General features: G+C 36.9%; 1 protein-coding gene across 1 annotated transcript in view; it reads right to left on the reverse strand.

Moving 5' to 3' along the window:
- Window positions 1-14622, reverse strand: part of LOC127411381 (ankyrin-3-like) — a 155598-nt gene that overhangs the window by 25543 nt on the left and 115433 nt on the right. The window contains 9 exon segments of the mRNA XM_051646906.1: window positions 29-151; window positions 413-538; window positions 820-1048; window positions 3557-3653; window positions 5796-6003; window positions 6642-6853; window positions 6973-7127; window positions 9392-9616; window positions 13201-13310. Coding sequence (XP_051502866.1) covers window positions 29-151; window positions 413-538; window positions 820-1048; window positions 3557-3653; window positions 5796-6003; window positions 6642-6853; window positions 6973-7127; window positions 9392-9616; window positions 13201-13310 — 1485 coding nt within the window.

A 14622-nucleotide genomic window follows, 5' to 3' on the forward strand; every position in this document is an offset into this window, starting at 1 on the left:
GAGATATCACTGAATGTATTTATTTTACCTTCCTGTGTGTTGGCAGTGTAAAATTGAGGTTGCAAATTGCACTCTGTGGTAGGCCTGTAGTGGTTTTGGGCTCTCGGAGGAAAGAGATTCTCCCACAAGGTTCCTGACCCATGTCTCTGACCTGTAGTACAAAAGAACAACCATTTCTATATGCATTATGAAAAAAACACAATGAATGCAAATCTGAATATCTGATGTACACAGAGTCACATTCCGTCCTCACACACTTATGTGCTAATTCACAATTACTTGTGTAAACTACCTGATTTTTTACTGTATAATTAATTAACTGGATTATACAAAATCATTGGAAATCTGTGTGTAAATCTTTAATAACTGGAGGAATTACGATGGATTAATGAATAACTCTGAGCTATCAAACCTTGATGTTGAATGGGAGCCGGTTCTCTTTGAAGGCATAGAAGCTGAAGATGAGTTGCTGACCACTCTTTGTCAGAGGAGAGATGTTGCCATAACATTCTACATGAATGGGCTTGCCCTCCAGAATCTGTCAAAGAAACAAGACACAAATCATAACTATTATTATGTTTACTTCTGTCATAGTGTCAATGAATGATAAGGAAGGGATTACGGTTTTGGATTATGGAAGAATGTGAATGTATGGGTGTATATGAATATGGGTTCTGCATTAGAGAGAAAACATGTTTTGTTATGTCATGTTTTCACAAACTCACAACACACTGTTTCCAAATGCTGAGAGTATGTTCATCTTTAATTATTTATGTGCATGTGTATGTAGGTTTGTGCTTGTTTGTTACAACTGCACACCTCAATGTCTTTGCTCCTGGCCACCTCTTCAAAGTTCTCCTGCTGCTCCAGAGTTTTGTCCGCTTTGTCATCAGTCATACAGAAGCAACGCAGTCGGGACTCGACAGGGTCGATCATTTTAGCGAACACCACAAATTTGGCCAGGTATGGAACACTGATCAGCTCTCGATACAACTGAGATGCTAAACCCACCGTCTCACTGATCTGCTGACAATCTGCCAACCAAAATCTACAGGAAAGAGAGGAGAGGAAGAAAATTCCCAACAGTAAGGAAAATTCTTCACATTTTACAAATATTTACTAACTCTGTTACAATTCCATGGGACGAAGAGTTTGGTCTTGGTTCTAAAAAGTTTACATAATAGAATAGTTTTGGAAACAAAATCTTAAGCCATACTGTCTCCAACACTGACACAAACACTGAATGTTTATACTGAGGAGCTGTGGTAAAAAATTAACTTCATCCTCATTCATAAACAGGGCATCAATAAACTATTAGAGATAGTCACTGGTTGTAAACAAAAAATGTATTAACAGAAATCCACTAACAGTGGAAGTCTACGGGGCAACATAATCTTTTGTGTAACTGTCAATATATGGTGTTTTGATTTTACAAACTGTGGTAATAGGTAACAGAGCTTATGTTGTATTTAATCAGAAACATTCCTTTAAGAACTGATGATCACAAACCAGTGACTCACGTAATTCAGTGAAACTCTAATAAGAATGCTAAGCAGATCCCTAACACTGTTTATAGAAAAGGTGTCTGTTCTTGTAAAAGAGCTGAAAGGTTATTTCAACTTCTTGAATGAACTCATATGAACCTTCCTCTACTCACTATTTCATATTTCCAGAATTTCCAGATCATATACTGTATGTGGCTGTTGCTAGGCAACAGTCAGCAGTCGTGTTTGAGCTTAATCAGTGTATGACGTTGTGGACGTGCAGATGAACATGGTTAGAATTACATAATTTAATCTTGGACAGAGATCCTCTTCTGTCCTCCAGCCCAAAGTAAGCATATGATATGAATCTGCATCTAATACAGGTGCATCTCAATAAATTAGAATGTCGTGGAAAAGTTCATTTATTTCAGTAATTCAATTCAAATTGTGAAACTCGTGTATTAAATAAATTCAGTGCACACAGACTGAAGTAGTTTAAGTCTTTGGTTCTTTTAATTGTGATGATTTTGGCTCACATTTAACAAAAACCCACCAATTCACTATCTCAAAAAATTAGAATATGGTGACATGCCAATCAGCTAATCAACCCAAAACACCTGCAAAGGTTTCCTGAGCCTTCAAAATGGTCTCTCAGTTTGGTTCACTAGGATACACAATCATGGGGAAGACTGCTGATCTGACAGTTGTCCAGATGACAATCATTGACACCCTTCACAAGGAGGGTAAGCCACAAACATTCATTGCCAAAGAAGCTGGCTGTTCACAGAGTGCTGTATCCAAGCATGTTAACAGAAAGTTGAGTGGAAGGAAAAAGTGTGGAAGAAAAAGATGCACAACCAACCGAGAGAACCGCAGCCTTATGATTGTCAAGCAAAATCGATTCAAGAATTTGGGTGAACTTCACAAGGAATGGACTGAGGCTGGGGTCAAGGCATCAAGAGCCACCACACACAGACATGTCAAGGAATTTGGCTACAGTTGTCGTATTCCTCTTGTTAAGCCACTCCTGAACCACAGACAACGTCAGAGGCATCTTACCTGGGCTAAGGAGAAGAAGAACTGGACTGTTGCCCAGTGGTCCAAAGTCCTCTTTTCAGACGAGAGCAAGTTTTGTATTTCATTTGGAAACCAAGGTCCTAGAGTCTGGAGGAAGGGTGGAGAAGCTCATAGCCCAAGTTGCTTTAAGTCCAGTGTTAAGTTTCCACAGTCTGTGATGATTTGGGGTGCAATGTCATCTGCTGGTGTTGGTCCATTGTGTTTTTTGAAAACCAAAGTCACTGCACCCGTTTACCAAGAAATTTTGGAGCACTTCATGCTTCCTTCTGCTGACCAGCTTTTTAAAGATGCTGATTTCATTTTCCAGCAGGATTTGGCACCTGCCCACACTGCCAAAAGCACCAAAAGTTGGTTAAATGACCATGGTGTTGGTGTGCTTGACTGGCCAGCAAACTCACCAGACCTGAACCCCATAGAGAATCTATGGGGTATTGTCAAGAGGAAAATGAGAAACAAGAGACCAAAAAATGCAGATGAGCTGAAGGCCACTGTCAAAGAAACCTGGGCTTCCATACCACCTCAGCAGTGCCACAAACTGATCACCTCCATGCCACGCCGAATTGAGGCAGTAATTAAAGCAAAAGGAGCCCCTACCAAGTATTGAGTACATATACAGTAAATGAACATACTTTCCAGAAGGCCAACAATTCACTAAAAATGTTTTTTTTATTGGTCTTATGATGTATTCTAATTTTTTGAGATAGTGAATTGGTGGGTTTTTGTTATTTGTGAGCCAAAATCATCACAATTAAAAGAACCAAAGACTTAAACTACTTCAGTCTGTGTGCACTGAATTTATTTAATACACGAGTTTCACAATTTGAGTTGAATTACTGAAATAAATGAACTTTTCCACGACATTCTAATTTATTGAGATGCACCTGTATACTCTGACATCAGCTAAGATTCTCTTTCTCTCGTACCGAATCACACACAGTTTTCATTAGTATACTGAAGCAGGTATCAGCCACAGTGGGTGTGTGTGTGTGTCTCACCTGGCAGACACATTTGTGGTAAAGGACACACAGTCTGTGACAAAGGAGAGTGGAGTGGTCCCAGTGATATCTTCCCACTGGGCAGGGGATGTTCCACCTAAAAAACATGACTAACATATTATTATGTAGGATTTTTCCATTTCGATACCATTAGTGTTACAATTTATGATTTACTAATATTTTTTTATTGGACAGCAGGAATTAATTTGACATGACTTGCATGCATGTTTCATATCAACAGTCTTCCTCTTTTTCAGTGCTATATAAACCAAAGTCAAATGCTCAATTTAAATTCAAAATGGGACATCTAAAATATGTGTAGCTGTTGTTGCATTTTGAATGTGTTTCTGAAGCTCAACTGGCAGAGCATGGTGTCAACAATGCCATGGTTTTGGGTTTGATTTCCAAAAAAATAACTATTGTATCCCTTGAAAACCTTGAATACATATAGTATGCCAAATGCATAAATGTAAATGTAAATATAATTTGGCTTATCAGGATAACAAACTTGCAGACAAATTTCAGATGCAATGCATGTTGTTCTATATATATATATATATACACGTAAATGAAAAATTGAAACCCTTTGAAAATTGTAAATAGTCACACCTGGCACCAGTGTATTCATTGACAAAAAAAATGCAATATTACACTGTGCTAGGGCAGAACCATTAATCGAAATAAAATCGAAATCGTGATATGACATAGGGCTCTATTTTTGTGAGTGTGCAAAGCACAGTTCTAACACCGTGCACTACATCTTTTACAATTTTGCAAGAGCTCTAATTCTAAGTGCAATTTGCTATTTTTCTGCGAAATAGTTCAGTGTGATGAGACGTTTCAAAAGCAGGTCTGTTTTTAGTGCAAAGTCAAAACTCAGTTGCTGCATTTGCAGTTTGGAGTTTCCACCAGCAGGTCGTAATAAAGTTCATGTTCAAATTCTGAAAATATAGTGGAACCTCAAATTATGTCCCTGACAATCAGATAAAACAAAAATGTATGGTCATGGTTTATTTTTCAATTATTATTATTATGTTTATATTTACAATTGTATTTATGATCTAATTTGTATTGGTATTTTTCCACCTGTTGTCATAGAATGATTTTTATGTCACTGCAAAAGGTGCCAGTGAAAGAAGTTGGAGAGGATAAAATGTTTGGATTTGGTATATGATTTTTGTTTTTACCATTTCGTTATTTTGATTAAATGTCTGCTTTATATGAACTGTAATTTGAATTAAGAAATATTTTTGGCTTAATTTTTTTTGGTTTCAATAAATAAATGTATTTATTCAAAATCAAAATTGACCGGTAGGAGTGAAGCGCGTGCCGATACAATCATTGTTAATACTAGCCATAATTTGTGTCAGTAGATGAAAATTATTAATAATACTTACATTCCCAATAATTTAACGGAGCGTTCATCCAAGTCCTGATGAGAATAACACTTTCTAAGCATACAAGAGTGTGTCCATATTTCTATTATTCTAATTCATTACATACATCCATTTACACTACCAACTTATTATGAATGTGCTGTTTTTGTTTATATTGCAAAAAACAGCACAGGGAATGGACTACAAAATAGGACACAGATGCTGCGTTGCGTGCACGCGCAATTTCACCAAACCCACTTGTGCCTAGATTTAGCACATTCTTTCACGAAAATACTAAAACTTCATGGCCATGCCCACTTTGCACTTATGACTTATGGCATAGCACTGCGCTTAGTGCTAACACTCTTATAATAGGGCCCCATAGTGTTATTTTCAAACCGCAAGGGCTGTAATTTAAATAAATAGTCTGAATGCGCTGCTCATTGTGCTTACTCTATGTGTGCAGCGCTGTTCTCTATAGTGTTACACATACTCACAGCATGTGTGAGGCTAATGAGCTTTGCACGTTATATTTACAGTGCTCTAGTATCACTATTTGCAAATTTTCATAATTCCAAATATGCTTAGCAGCTAAAAGTTACTATCCAAATCTTAAGTTTGTTTAGTCTGGTTCTTTTTAAGTTGACTTAAGTGTGATTTCAACTGGCAGTAGTAGTATGTTTGCCCATGACATAATTTTTTAGATGTAAATAATCATATCGCAGTTCAAATCGTAATTGCAATATTTTTCAACATTATCACAAATCACTTTTTTGTCCAAATCATTCAGCCCTACACTGTACTATTTTCCCCCCACCTCTATTAAAACACTCAGTACACATACAAACACACTATTCACATGCCTGTGATGCTACAAAGCAGTCTAAGGCAGGGGGCAGGTTCTCCTTTGCGTCCATTAGCAACAGCCTCTTTGGATCTGGGTGGCACAGGTATTGTCATGGTGATGGGCTTGTGAAATTTTCTCCTCCTAGGCTCCACAGTAACAATCGGACTAAAGGATGCTCTGTTACCAATGATGGTCCACACCATGTCCTCTGGCACTGGCTGTGCCTGAGAGAGGAACAGAAAGAGAGAGGAAAGAGTGAGAGAAAAGCAAAATAAGAAACATAAGTAAAGAGAAAGAGAACAAAGTGTGTAAATGGTGGTTGTGGTTTTGCACGTATGTTTTGGAGAGCATTGCATCTGTGTCTGTTTTAGGGGCACATGTCTGTTGTACATTTTGCATAACCATTGGATGACATTAGGCATGTGCTTCTAACTACAGCATTTATCCTTGGAATGTGTATGGCTTTTTTATAGCCATTGTCATCTGACTTGTATAACATGTATACATTTTCTGTTTCTATCCTGTCTTTGTTAGAACAGACAGCGTCACTGTGTCAGAATAATAAAATATATTCTGCTATTACTGTGTGTGTGTGTGTGTGTAAGAGAGATTCCAGAGGTCTTTGAGACTGCATTTTGACCAGTTCAATGATACATAGTGCTTCACTATATGCAAGACATCTTTAATTTTTTTTAAATACTTACTGTTACTTTTTATTAATCCCTCTACAAGTGCATATTCTTTTCATTTGTTGTTGCTCCATTCTTTTGCCTCTGTTTCGTGCTAAATTTAATATTCAAGCTTATCCAGATATTTTAAACACAGTCTGACAGCATCTTCTTGATGAGCACATACTGAATACCTGTAGTCCAACACGAATTTTCTTAGTAAGCGCTCCCTGGGGAAAGGCAGCCTTCACCATGGGAACTGCCTCACTGCTCAAGACTCCGCCCTCCGGCCCCATGTGATCACTTTCTTGTGTGATACGAGAAACCACTGCAAAGTACTGTGGGAAATCTTTTGTGACTATGCGGCAGATACGTTTCTTCTCCAGCTCTGCTGGGCTGTCCAGCTCTGTAATCAAATATGAAAATACAAATGGCCAAAATTGAAAGGAGGCACTAAAATTAGGTTAGTAGTTATCAGTCAGTAGTTGTAGTTATGCTGTTTGATTCTTTGAAGATGTAGATTACCCTCGTCCATTCCATTAAGGATAGGTGTGAGCTCTGCTAATTTACAGTCATAATGATGTTCTTTCCAGGTCTCTCCGTTGTCACTGCGTAGGACGATAAGCTCTCTCTCCTTTGCTCGCATGGAGCCGAAATGAGGGATTTCTACTATCACAGGCCTGAAAATTGAGACAATGAAAGTGCAGAACAGTGGGTAAAAAAGTTATAATGAATTTAGAGCCAAAATAAGAAATATTTTGAAGAATTATGAATGATTGTCTTGTGCATTTCAGATGATGCTTCCTCTTAGTTTATACTCTTAACCCTTGTGCGTCAATAAAATAAAGTTATGCAGCTATAGGTTATAAGTTATAGTTCTTGTCGTAATGTTGTGCGGTGTTTGGAGTGAATGGAACCATTGTTTATATCAAGCCCGCTTCACGGGTGCGCTTCAGTGGTCGCGTTCACGTGGATATGAAATGCTGCACAGTGTATAGTGCAATCAAGCCATATTTCATTTCGGATGACTGTACGCACTGTTCTGCGAGTCCACCTAATTACCGGTGATTTCTTGGCACTGCTTCAGTTCCCGCTCTGTTTTAAACCAACTAGGTTCTGTCTGGGGTTATTGAAAGCACACCTCTGACTTTGGAGCTGGCCAATCATAGTGATATGTTTTGAAATTGTCAAAGAAATTATATGTTTTTTTGTGCTGTGGGCTAATTCCATGACTGCCATCTATTATTTTGAATGGCGTGGAAAAGCAACTTTAATAAATAAACGGATGGCTACTGTGATTAAATTAATTGCAAAGAGTGGCCATTCATTTGTTCTCCGTGCACTTGTCGATGACAGGTGCATGATTCATATGAGATATTTGTGTTGGCACTCCTGGAAGTGTCATGATGCAGAAGTGTTTGCAGCAATGGATCTGTGCAGGTATGCCATTAAGACCAATCCATAAAAGTGCAAGTAATGCTTCACATACAATAAATTGGCTTTCAAGGATGTATACTTTGTCAACATGATTGACACAGGCTAACGATTGTGGTAAATTCTGTCATGTGACACTATATTTTTGCGTTAATGCCAATTTTTTCGACAAAATGTGTTTCCAAACCAGTTTTTCACGACATTTGAAGTATCAACATAGAGTTTATGTGCTAGAGTTAAACGACACTTGTGAAATTTTAGCGATAATTTGCGTTTCCATCAGCTATATTGATAAACTTTTTGATGCGCTACACTATTTGTTGCAAAAAAAAAAAAAAAAAAACCTTGGATGGAAACTTAGTTAATGGCAAGGTGGGCCAAATCAAAGGGACAACTTTGGCCCGCAGGCCCTAGTTTGGGCACCTCTGTACTAAATGCTAAGGGCAAATTTTTGGGGGGATTATCACAGTCTGGGATATGTCAGTGATTAGCAACAACATTGATTTTGATGCATTATTATTTTTTGTGCAGTGTCAGATAAAAAAAAAACACAGGACCTTAGAGGACAAAAATTCCATGTAAAAAAACTGCCACAAAAATATTATATATTCATATTATTTTCCACTTTCACTGATTTTAATTTTTTTAACCAACATCGGTCCTGATCATAACTACCAAATATTCATTTGTTTTCAGGATTTTAACCCTTTAAATGCCAGTTTGTTTACATAATGCCACACACACACAAATTTCTCAATACACACATATAAAACACACTCTGACATCCATACCAACACACCCGAACAATTTTAGCTGCATCATTTATTCAGTTGGCCTGCAGTGCTCTATAATACAGCAAACAGAAAATAGGAAAAAAGCATATATTTGCTCCATAGTCTAAACATGAGAAAAATGGAGCCATCTGGTGGAATATATATATATATATATATATATATATATATATATATATATATATATATATATATATATATATATATAAAATCATTTTGAAGCCAGGGCTCTGGAATGAAAGCATAATATCATAGAATTCATGATTTTATGCTTTAATGGCACTGGGATCAAATATTGCAGTTTTAATGGGTTTCAATGGGGACATTTTTGTCCTGAAGGTCCTGAATGTAACTATTTTGTGTACACAGTGTATTATAGATGTATTATAGGAACTAAGGTTGAAATATCATAATTCCCCCAAAATACACACCTTTGTCAAAATGTATGCCTTTGGCATTAACACAACCAAAATGATCGAAAAAACAAAAATGAAAAAGACAAAAATGCCCAGAAGGTCGCACAAGGGTTAATGTGGTTCAAAATAAAATATTCTGATTTGTTGAATATAAACAGCAGGAATATCACAGAGTCTGGACATGTTTTTGTGCTTCTTAAAAAAATGGTACATTTGACCCAAGATAGCTTTTCTTTTAGCACAATTTATCTTCTCTTTCTGTGAAACAGCAGATCTTTTGAGCCAAGATGGAGGAACTCGTACCCCAAAAACTGTGCCCCGGCTGGCCCCACCTCCACTAGCCTGCTAACAAGGCCCTCCCCCTCCACCATAGGTGGCGGGTACGCCAGGCGGTGGCGCTTTGCCAAGCGGCAGGTGATCCGTGTCGGTGCTGGGCACTTCCTGGGTGGAATGATTATACGCATCCCATCATGACGACTTCCTCTCATCGACCCACCCCGAGCATCCACCATGAAACTCACCAGAAACCTGCATGAAGCGAATGAAGGATTAATGAAAGAGAGAGAAAGAGAGAGAGAGAGAGAGAGAGAGTGAGAGATGAACAAGAGGGACACCACGCTAACCCACTACACAGAGACACATCGAGTGAGACAATTCCCATGCTGTGATCACTGTACACCCAACGCATGTGGTGAGAGAGAAAGGTAGGAAGGGAGAAGGTCTAAACAGAAAAGAGAAATACAGAAAAAAGGAGAAACAATAAGATAGAAAGACACCACAGACTATACAAGCAAAAAGGACGATTTAGTCAAGACAGAGGAAAAACATTTAAAAGGAAGAGTGGAAGTGCTTCGAGTTGTTAAACCTGGCAGTATTTAATCCCTCTTACAACAGCAGCAGAGACACTTTAAGAGGAAACACAACTGATTCCTTTAAAACCGATGTACCGAAATATTACCACAGTCAGTGTACACATACAGTAACTCAGTGTAAAGCTGAAAATATTATCCTGCAAGACCGGTTACTGCCAAGATCAATTGTTTCGAAGCAGTGATCAGTGATCAACAGTGTGACTAGAAAGACCTCCACAGATGAACAGAAATAAAAAATAAAAAAACATATTGGTTGGTTCAAGAATAAAAGTTTAAGCAATATCTCCATAGAAGTGAATCCTCAAAGTAAGTTTGTGGCTCCAATGTAAATGATGTGACAAGAGAGTTAGAGACACAATGAAATCAAAATTGGAGTTTTGTGTCTTTTAGTCCAAGTCTGTTAGCTTTGAGGTGATCTATATGCTAGCATTCCCCTAAAAGTTGACAAAATTAACTTTAAGCCTATAAACCGATTTAAAATGTACAGTCTTTCTCTTATGTGGAAAACTGACATAAAATATTGATGTCTCATTTGGCACTCGCTCATTTTGTTCAATATAATACTCTCTAGAATGAGAATATCCCTTTATAGGGATTTAGGGATGATATAATAATGATTAATCGATGATCGATTATTTGTTGTTAATAACTTGATTGATTAAGCTTATGTATCGTCGATTAATCAATTTCAGCACAAATGTGTTCAGTAATCATGCCAGCAGATCACGAAAAACTTTCTTTGTATAGTCATCTGCCACTAGAGGGTGCACTGTCACTTGCAGGCTGCATGTCACATCCTGTCCAAAACACAATCGCACCCATAACTTCCTTGCTTGTAAAGATGGAGCGTTTCTCTATAAATCAACATTACATTTACTGCATACACCGCTATAGTGTGTTAGAGTACAAAATGACAACAAGCATTGTTGATTCGCCGGTCTCCCTGTATCATCCACACCGACAATCACGTTAGTACTTGCCGGGACAGCATGCACATTCACCTGAAATCTCACCATCACCTGTGTAGAAGTAGTATGTTATTTACTGTCTTCACACAGCGTGTGAATATTTGATTTAATTTAAAAACAAAAAGGTCTGAAATATCCCACAATCTACAACATGAAGTTTTAATTAACTCGAATCTGTATCTTCTATAAAAGTTATTATTAACAGTAATACATAAACAGTAAATTAAACAATTCACACATTCATACTAAACATAGCCTGAATGTTTTAAAATACACTGAACTGAAAATATATTAAGAGGAAAATATTAATACTCGCATTTCTTTAAATGCATGTATTTATATGACATTTAAATACTAGGCTCCATGCACATACTTCTGTGGCAATGTTTCATGTTTCCTTCTACAGTAAGAATTTTTTTTTCTTCGATGCAATGTTTATGTTTTCAAGTTTGCATTAGAATGAAACTTTGTATAAAACTATTTAAAAATATATAAAAATAAATGTTTTTGCAAGCTTCAAGCTGTTCGCCACAAAGTTTATTATTTTTAATGTTTAATCGATTTTCATTCATTAACATTAACATTTATCGATTAAAGAAATTTCTTACAATTTGCATTTTGCACTTACAATATAATTTTATGGGGTCTTAAACTACACCTGTTTCTGGGAAGCACTGTGATAATATGCAGATTTAACAGGTAGTTTTTTGTACAGTAAGGATATAACAACACTCCCATTCATGTAAATGTTCTAATAGGCTGATGGTGGACTAGTATGTCCAGTATGTACTATTGTGTGACCTGTTGTTTATCTAAACAATGTGGAGTGCTGCAGTCTCTGATCTCTGCGTGTAAAAGTCAATTTCCTTGTCCCAAAGACTAAGCGTAACACACACACAGTGTAAGTGGTGTAGCACTTGCACAGATGAGAGATAAAACAGGGAATAAAAACACCAGAGAGAAAGAAACAGAGTGAAGGAGAGAAGGACTGAAAGAGAACAAGAGAGGACAGATGACAAATTGTGGGAAAAGGCAGGTGAGAAATAGAAAGCTATAGAGAGACTGATGTCACCGGACTCAGTTTTCACCTGGAGTCATACTGAGGAAGCGGGGAGGAAGGGCTGCAAAAGGAAAAATTAACGAAAGAAAAGAAGAGAAAGCAGGAGGTAAAAATAAACAAGTCATTATTACACTTGTTGTCATGGTAAAACAGTTGACACACATCTAAGCAAGACATAAAGCTAATATGAATAAAATAATATCTTGTGTGCAACTAAGCAGAAAGAAAGAAGAAGAAGAAAAAAACAGGCTTTACGCAAACAACTCCAGCGAATGAAAAGGCTTTCTCATGCTTGACCATAACAGCATCGGGTTCACAGACTGGTAAGTCTACTTAGGGGTGATTGATATGGTGGTTGAAACTGGAAGAAACTGGTCAACCAGTAAGTGTTTTATTATAATTTCTACCATGACTGTGCAAAACACAGTTTTAAGCCAAAAGGACTTGAATCATTTTATCAAGAAATGCATATCTCAAAAACATTCACGGATTTCATAATGTAAAAGATTTTATCACTCACCTCTATGGTATAGACGGTATCATTATTATACGGAAATGATATGCTAAGTCCTCCTTTAAGAAATGTTTGTGTTGAAAGCAAGCAACTTTCAAACTTGAGTTTTTAAGATGCTGGGTTTGTCAATTAATTTGTACAAGATACCTCTTGTGTGTGTGTTTGATTATTAAATTGTGTATTCCATATGAGTAGTTTATCGCTTTCACTTCTTATGATGGCCTAATCTGTCAGGAAACAAGGAAGCAAGTGGGGACTACGCATATCTATATTTATATAAATCTTAATAATGATATGATATCTAAACATTTTGTGACTGCTAATAGACCTTATTCATGCTAACGCCATCTTTGATTTTTAATGGGAATGACAATGAGGCTGTGAGGGATAGACAGTCTCTTCAATGGACTGGACTGCAGTTTAAAGTGTTTTTGGATCATTCCTTAGACAAAACATTGATAAAATATCTGTCCAAGAACATTCGGTGTACAAAGAGCTCCAGACAACATAAGTTGTGGTAAATCAGATGTGATCTAGGAGCTTTAAACAGTGTTATACCGTTTGTGCCATTAAAGAGATATTCCTCACAGGCTCATTGTCATTCCCATTAAAAATCAAAGATGGCGCTAGAGTGATTAAGATCTATGCTTTCTTTTGGAACCATGATGAACAGCCGAAACAGTAAAGCAGATTCTTACCCAGAGTGCACAGGACTGCACACAGTGTTGTGCGAGTGGTCCACTGTGTCAGGGGTCCAGCTGTATCGCCGCATACACTCACTGTTGTATTCACGAGTGACAGTGAGGTGCTGTAAACATACATCAAAACATACACACATATTTGTATCTGAGTTAATAACAAAAAGGAGTGAGCAGGCTGTCGAAAAATACAGAAACCATTAAATTATGTAATTAACTTCAGAAATTATAATTTAATTTGATCACATATTTCTATTTTAAGATTTGTTTGAATAATGAATCCTGAAATGCATTGTAAAACAACTGCCCACATAATGTTCAAAAACACTTAATAGAAACACTTCAGAAACATCACATTGATGCATATGGATAAAACATGACATCAAACAGGACACTCAAGAAAAATAAAAGCATAAAGTGAGAATGAATACATTGGGTTTATAGTAATAAGTAAAAGGCAAAACAAAACACAATGAGGGAAAAACAAGAAACCAAATAGAGAGCTGCAGATTGGGGCGGAGCAACTGTTTATAACCAAACAACAGTGAGTGTGAACGAGTGTGTTAGAATTTCTATTTATGGACAAATGAAAAATATGTGTGGATGAAGCGAGATTATCTGACTAAGGACCTGGTACCTTATTCTGGGGATCCACCATGTAGGAAATATCTTTAAATACACTCTGAAGCTTTAAAAGGAAACACGCACACACATACATATGTTTAAGTAATGGTTTGTATAGGGGGAAAGGTTGATCCTTGCTCTGTCAGGTGGAAAGAGAGGAGGATAGTGTATTGTGTTAAAACAAATGACAAAGTGTTTCTTTGGTTGTGCCTCAAGATCTAGTCAGCTGCCTACCCAGGCAGCATTTTTGGCATCATAGATGCAATCGAACATTACGCCTGTTTTACACCGCAAGCCGAAGCAGAGCAGAAGCAGTGCATACTTTTTTCAGCAACCACGTTATCAAATTAGTGCAGTTACATCGGAAGCAGAAGCAGAGAGAGGCAGAAGTTTCTCTATTTCTAGCCATTTTACATGCACGTTGCCAGGCATAATCTTATTTTTTTAAACAAGAATATTTACGTTGGATCATAATTTCTTTTTTCTAGTAAGAACTTTGATATTAGGGCAAAAATCTTATTCTTGATAATAATGTTTGTATTGTTTTCCTGTAAAAATATCTAAAAATCCTTAAAACAAGATCAATTTGATTTATCTTGCTTTAGAAACAACACTGCATAAGATATTTAGGTTTTTCAGAGAATGTATTTTTAACATGTGTATTTTGTCTTACTGTACTGGCAGAGTTATTATAGTCAAAACAAGTGAAAAAATCTACCAGTGCTGAGGAAGCTATCCAAAGCATTTATACGTTACTGACCTTGAGTAATCTAATGGAATACGTTACAAATTACATTT

This window comes from Myxocyprinus asiaticus, chromosome 20, assembly GCF_019703515.2.
Source record: "Myxocyprinus asiaticus isolate MX2 ecotype Aquarium Trade chromosome 20, UBuf_Myxa_2, whole genome shotgun sequence".
Classification (NCBI taxonomy): domain Eukaryota; kingdom Metazoa; phylum Chordata; class Actinopteri; order Cypriniformes; family Catostomidae; genus Myxocyprinus; species Myxocyprinus asiaticus.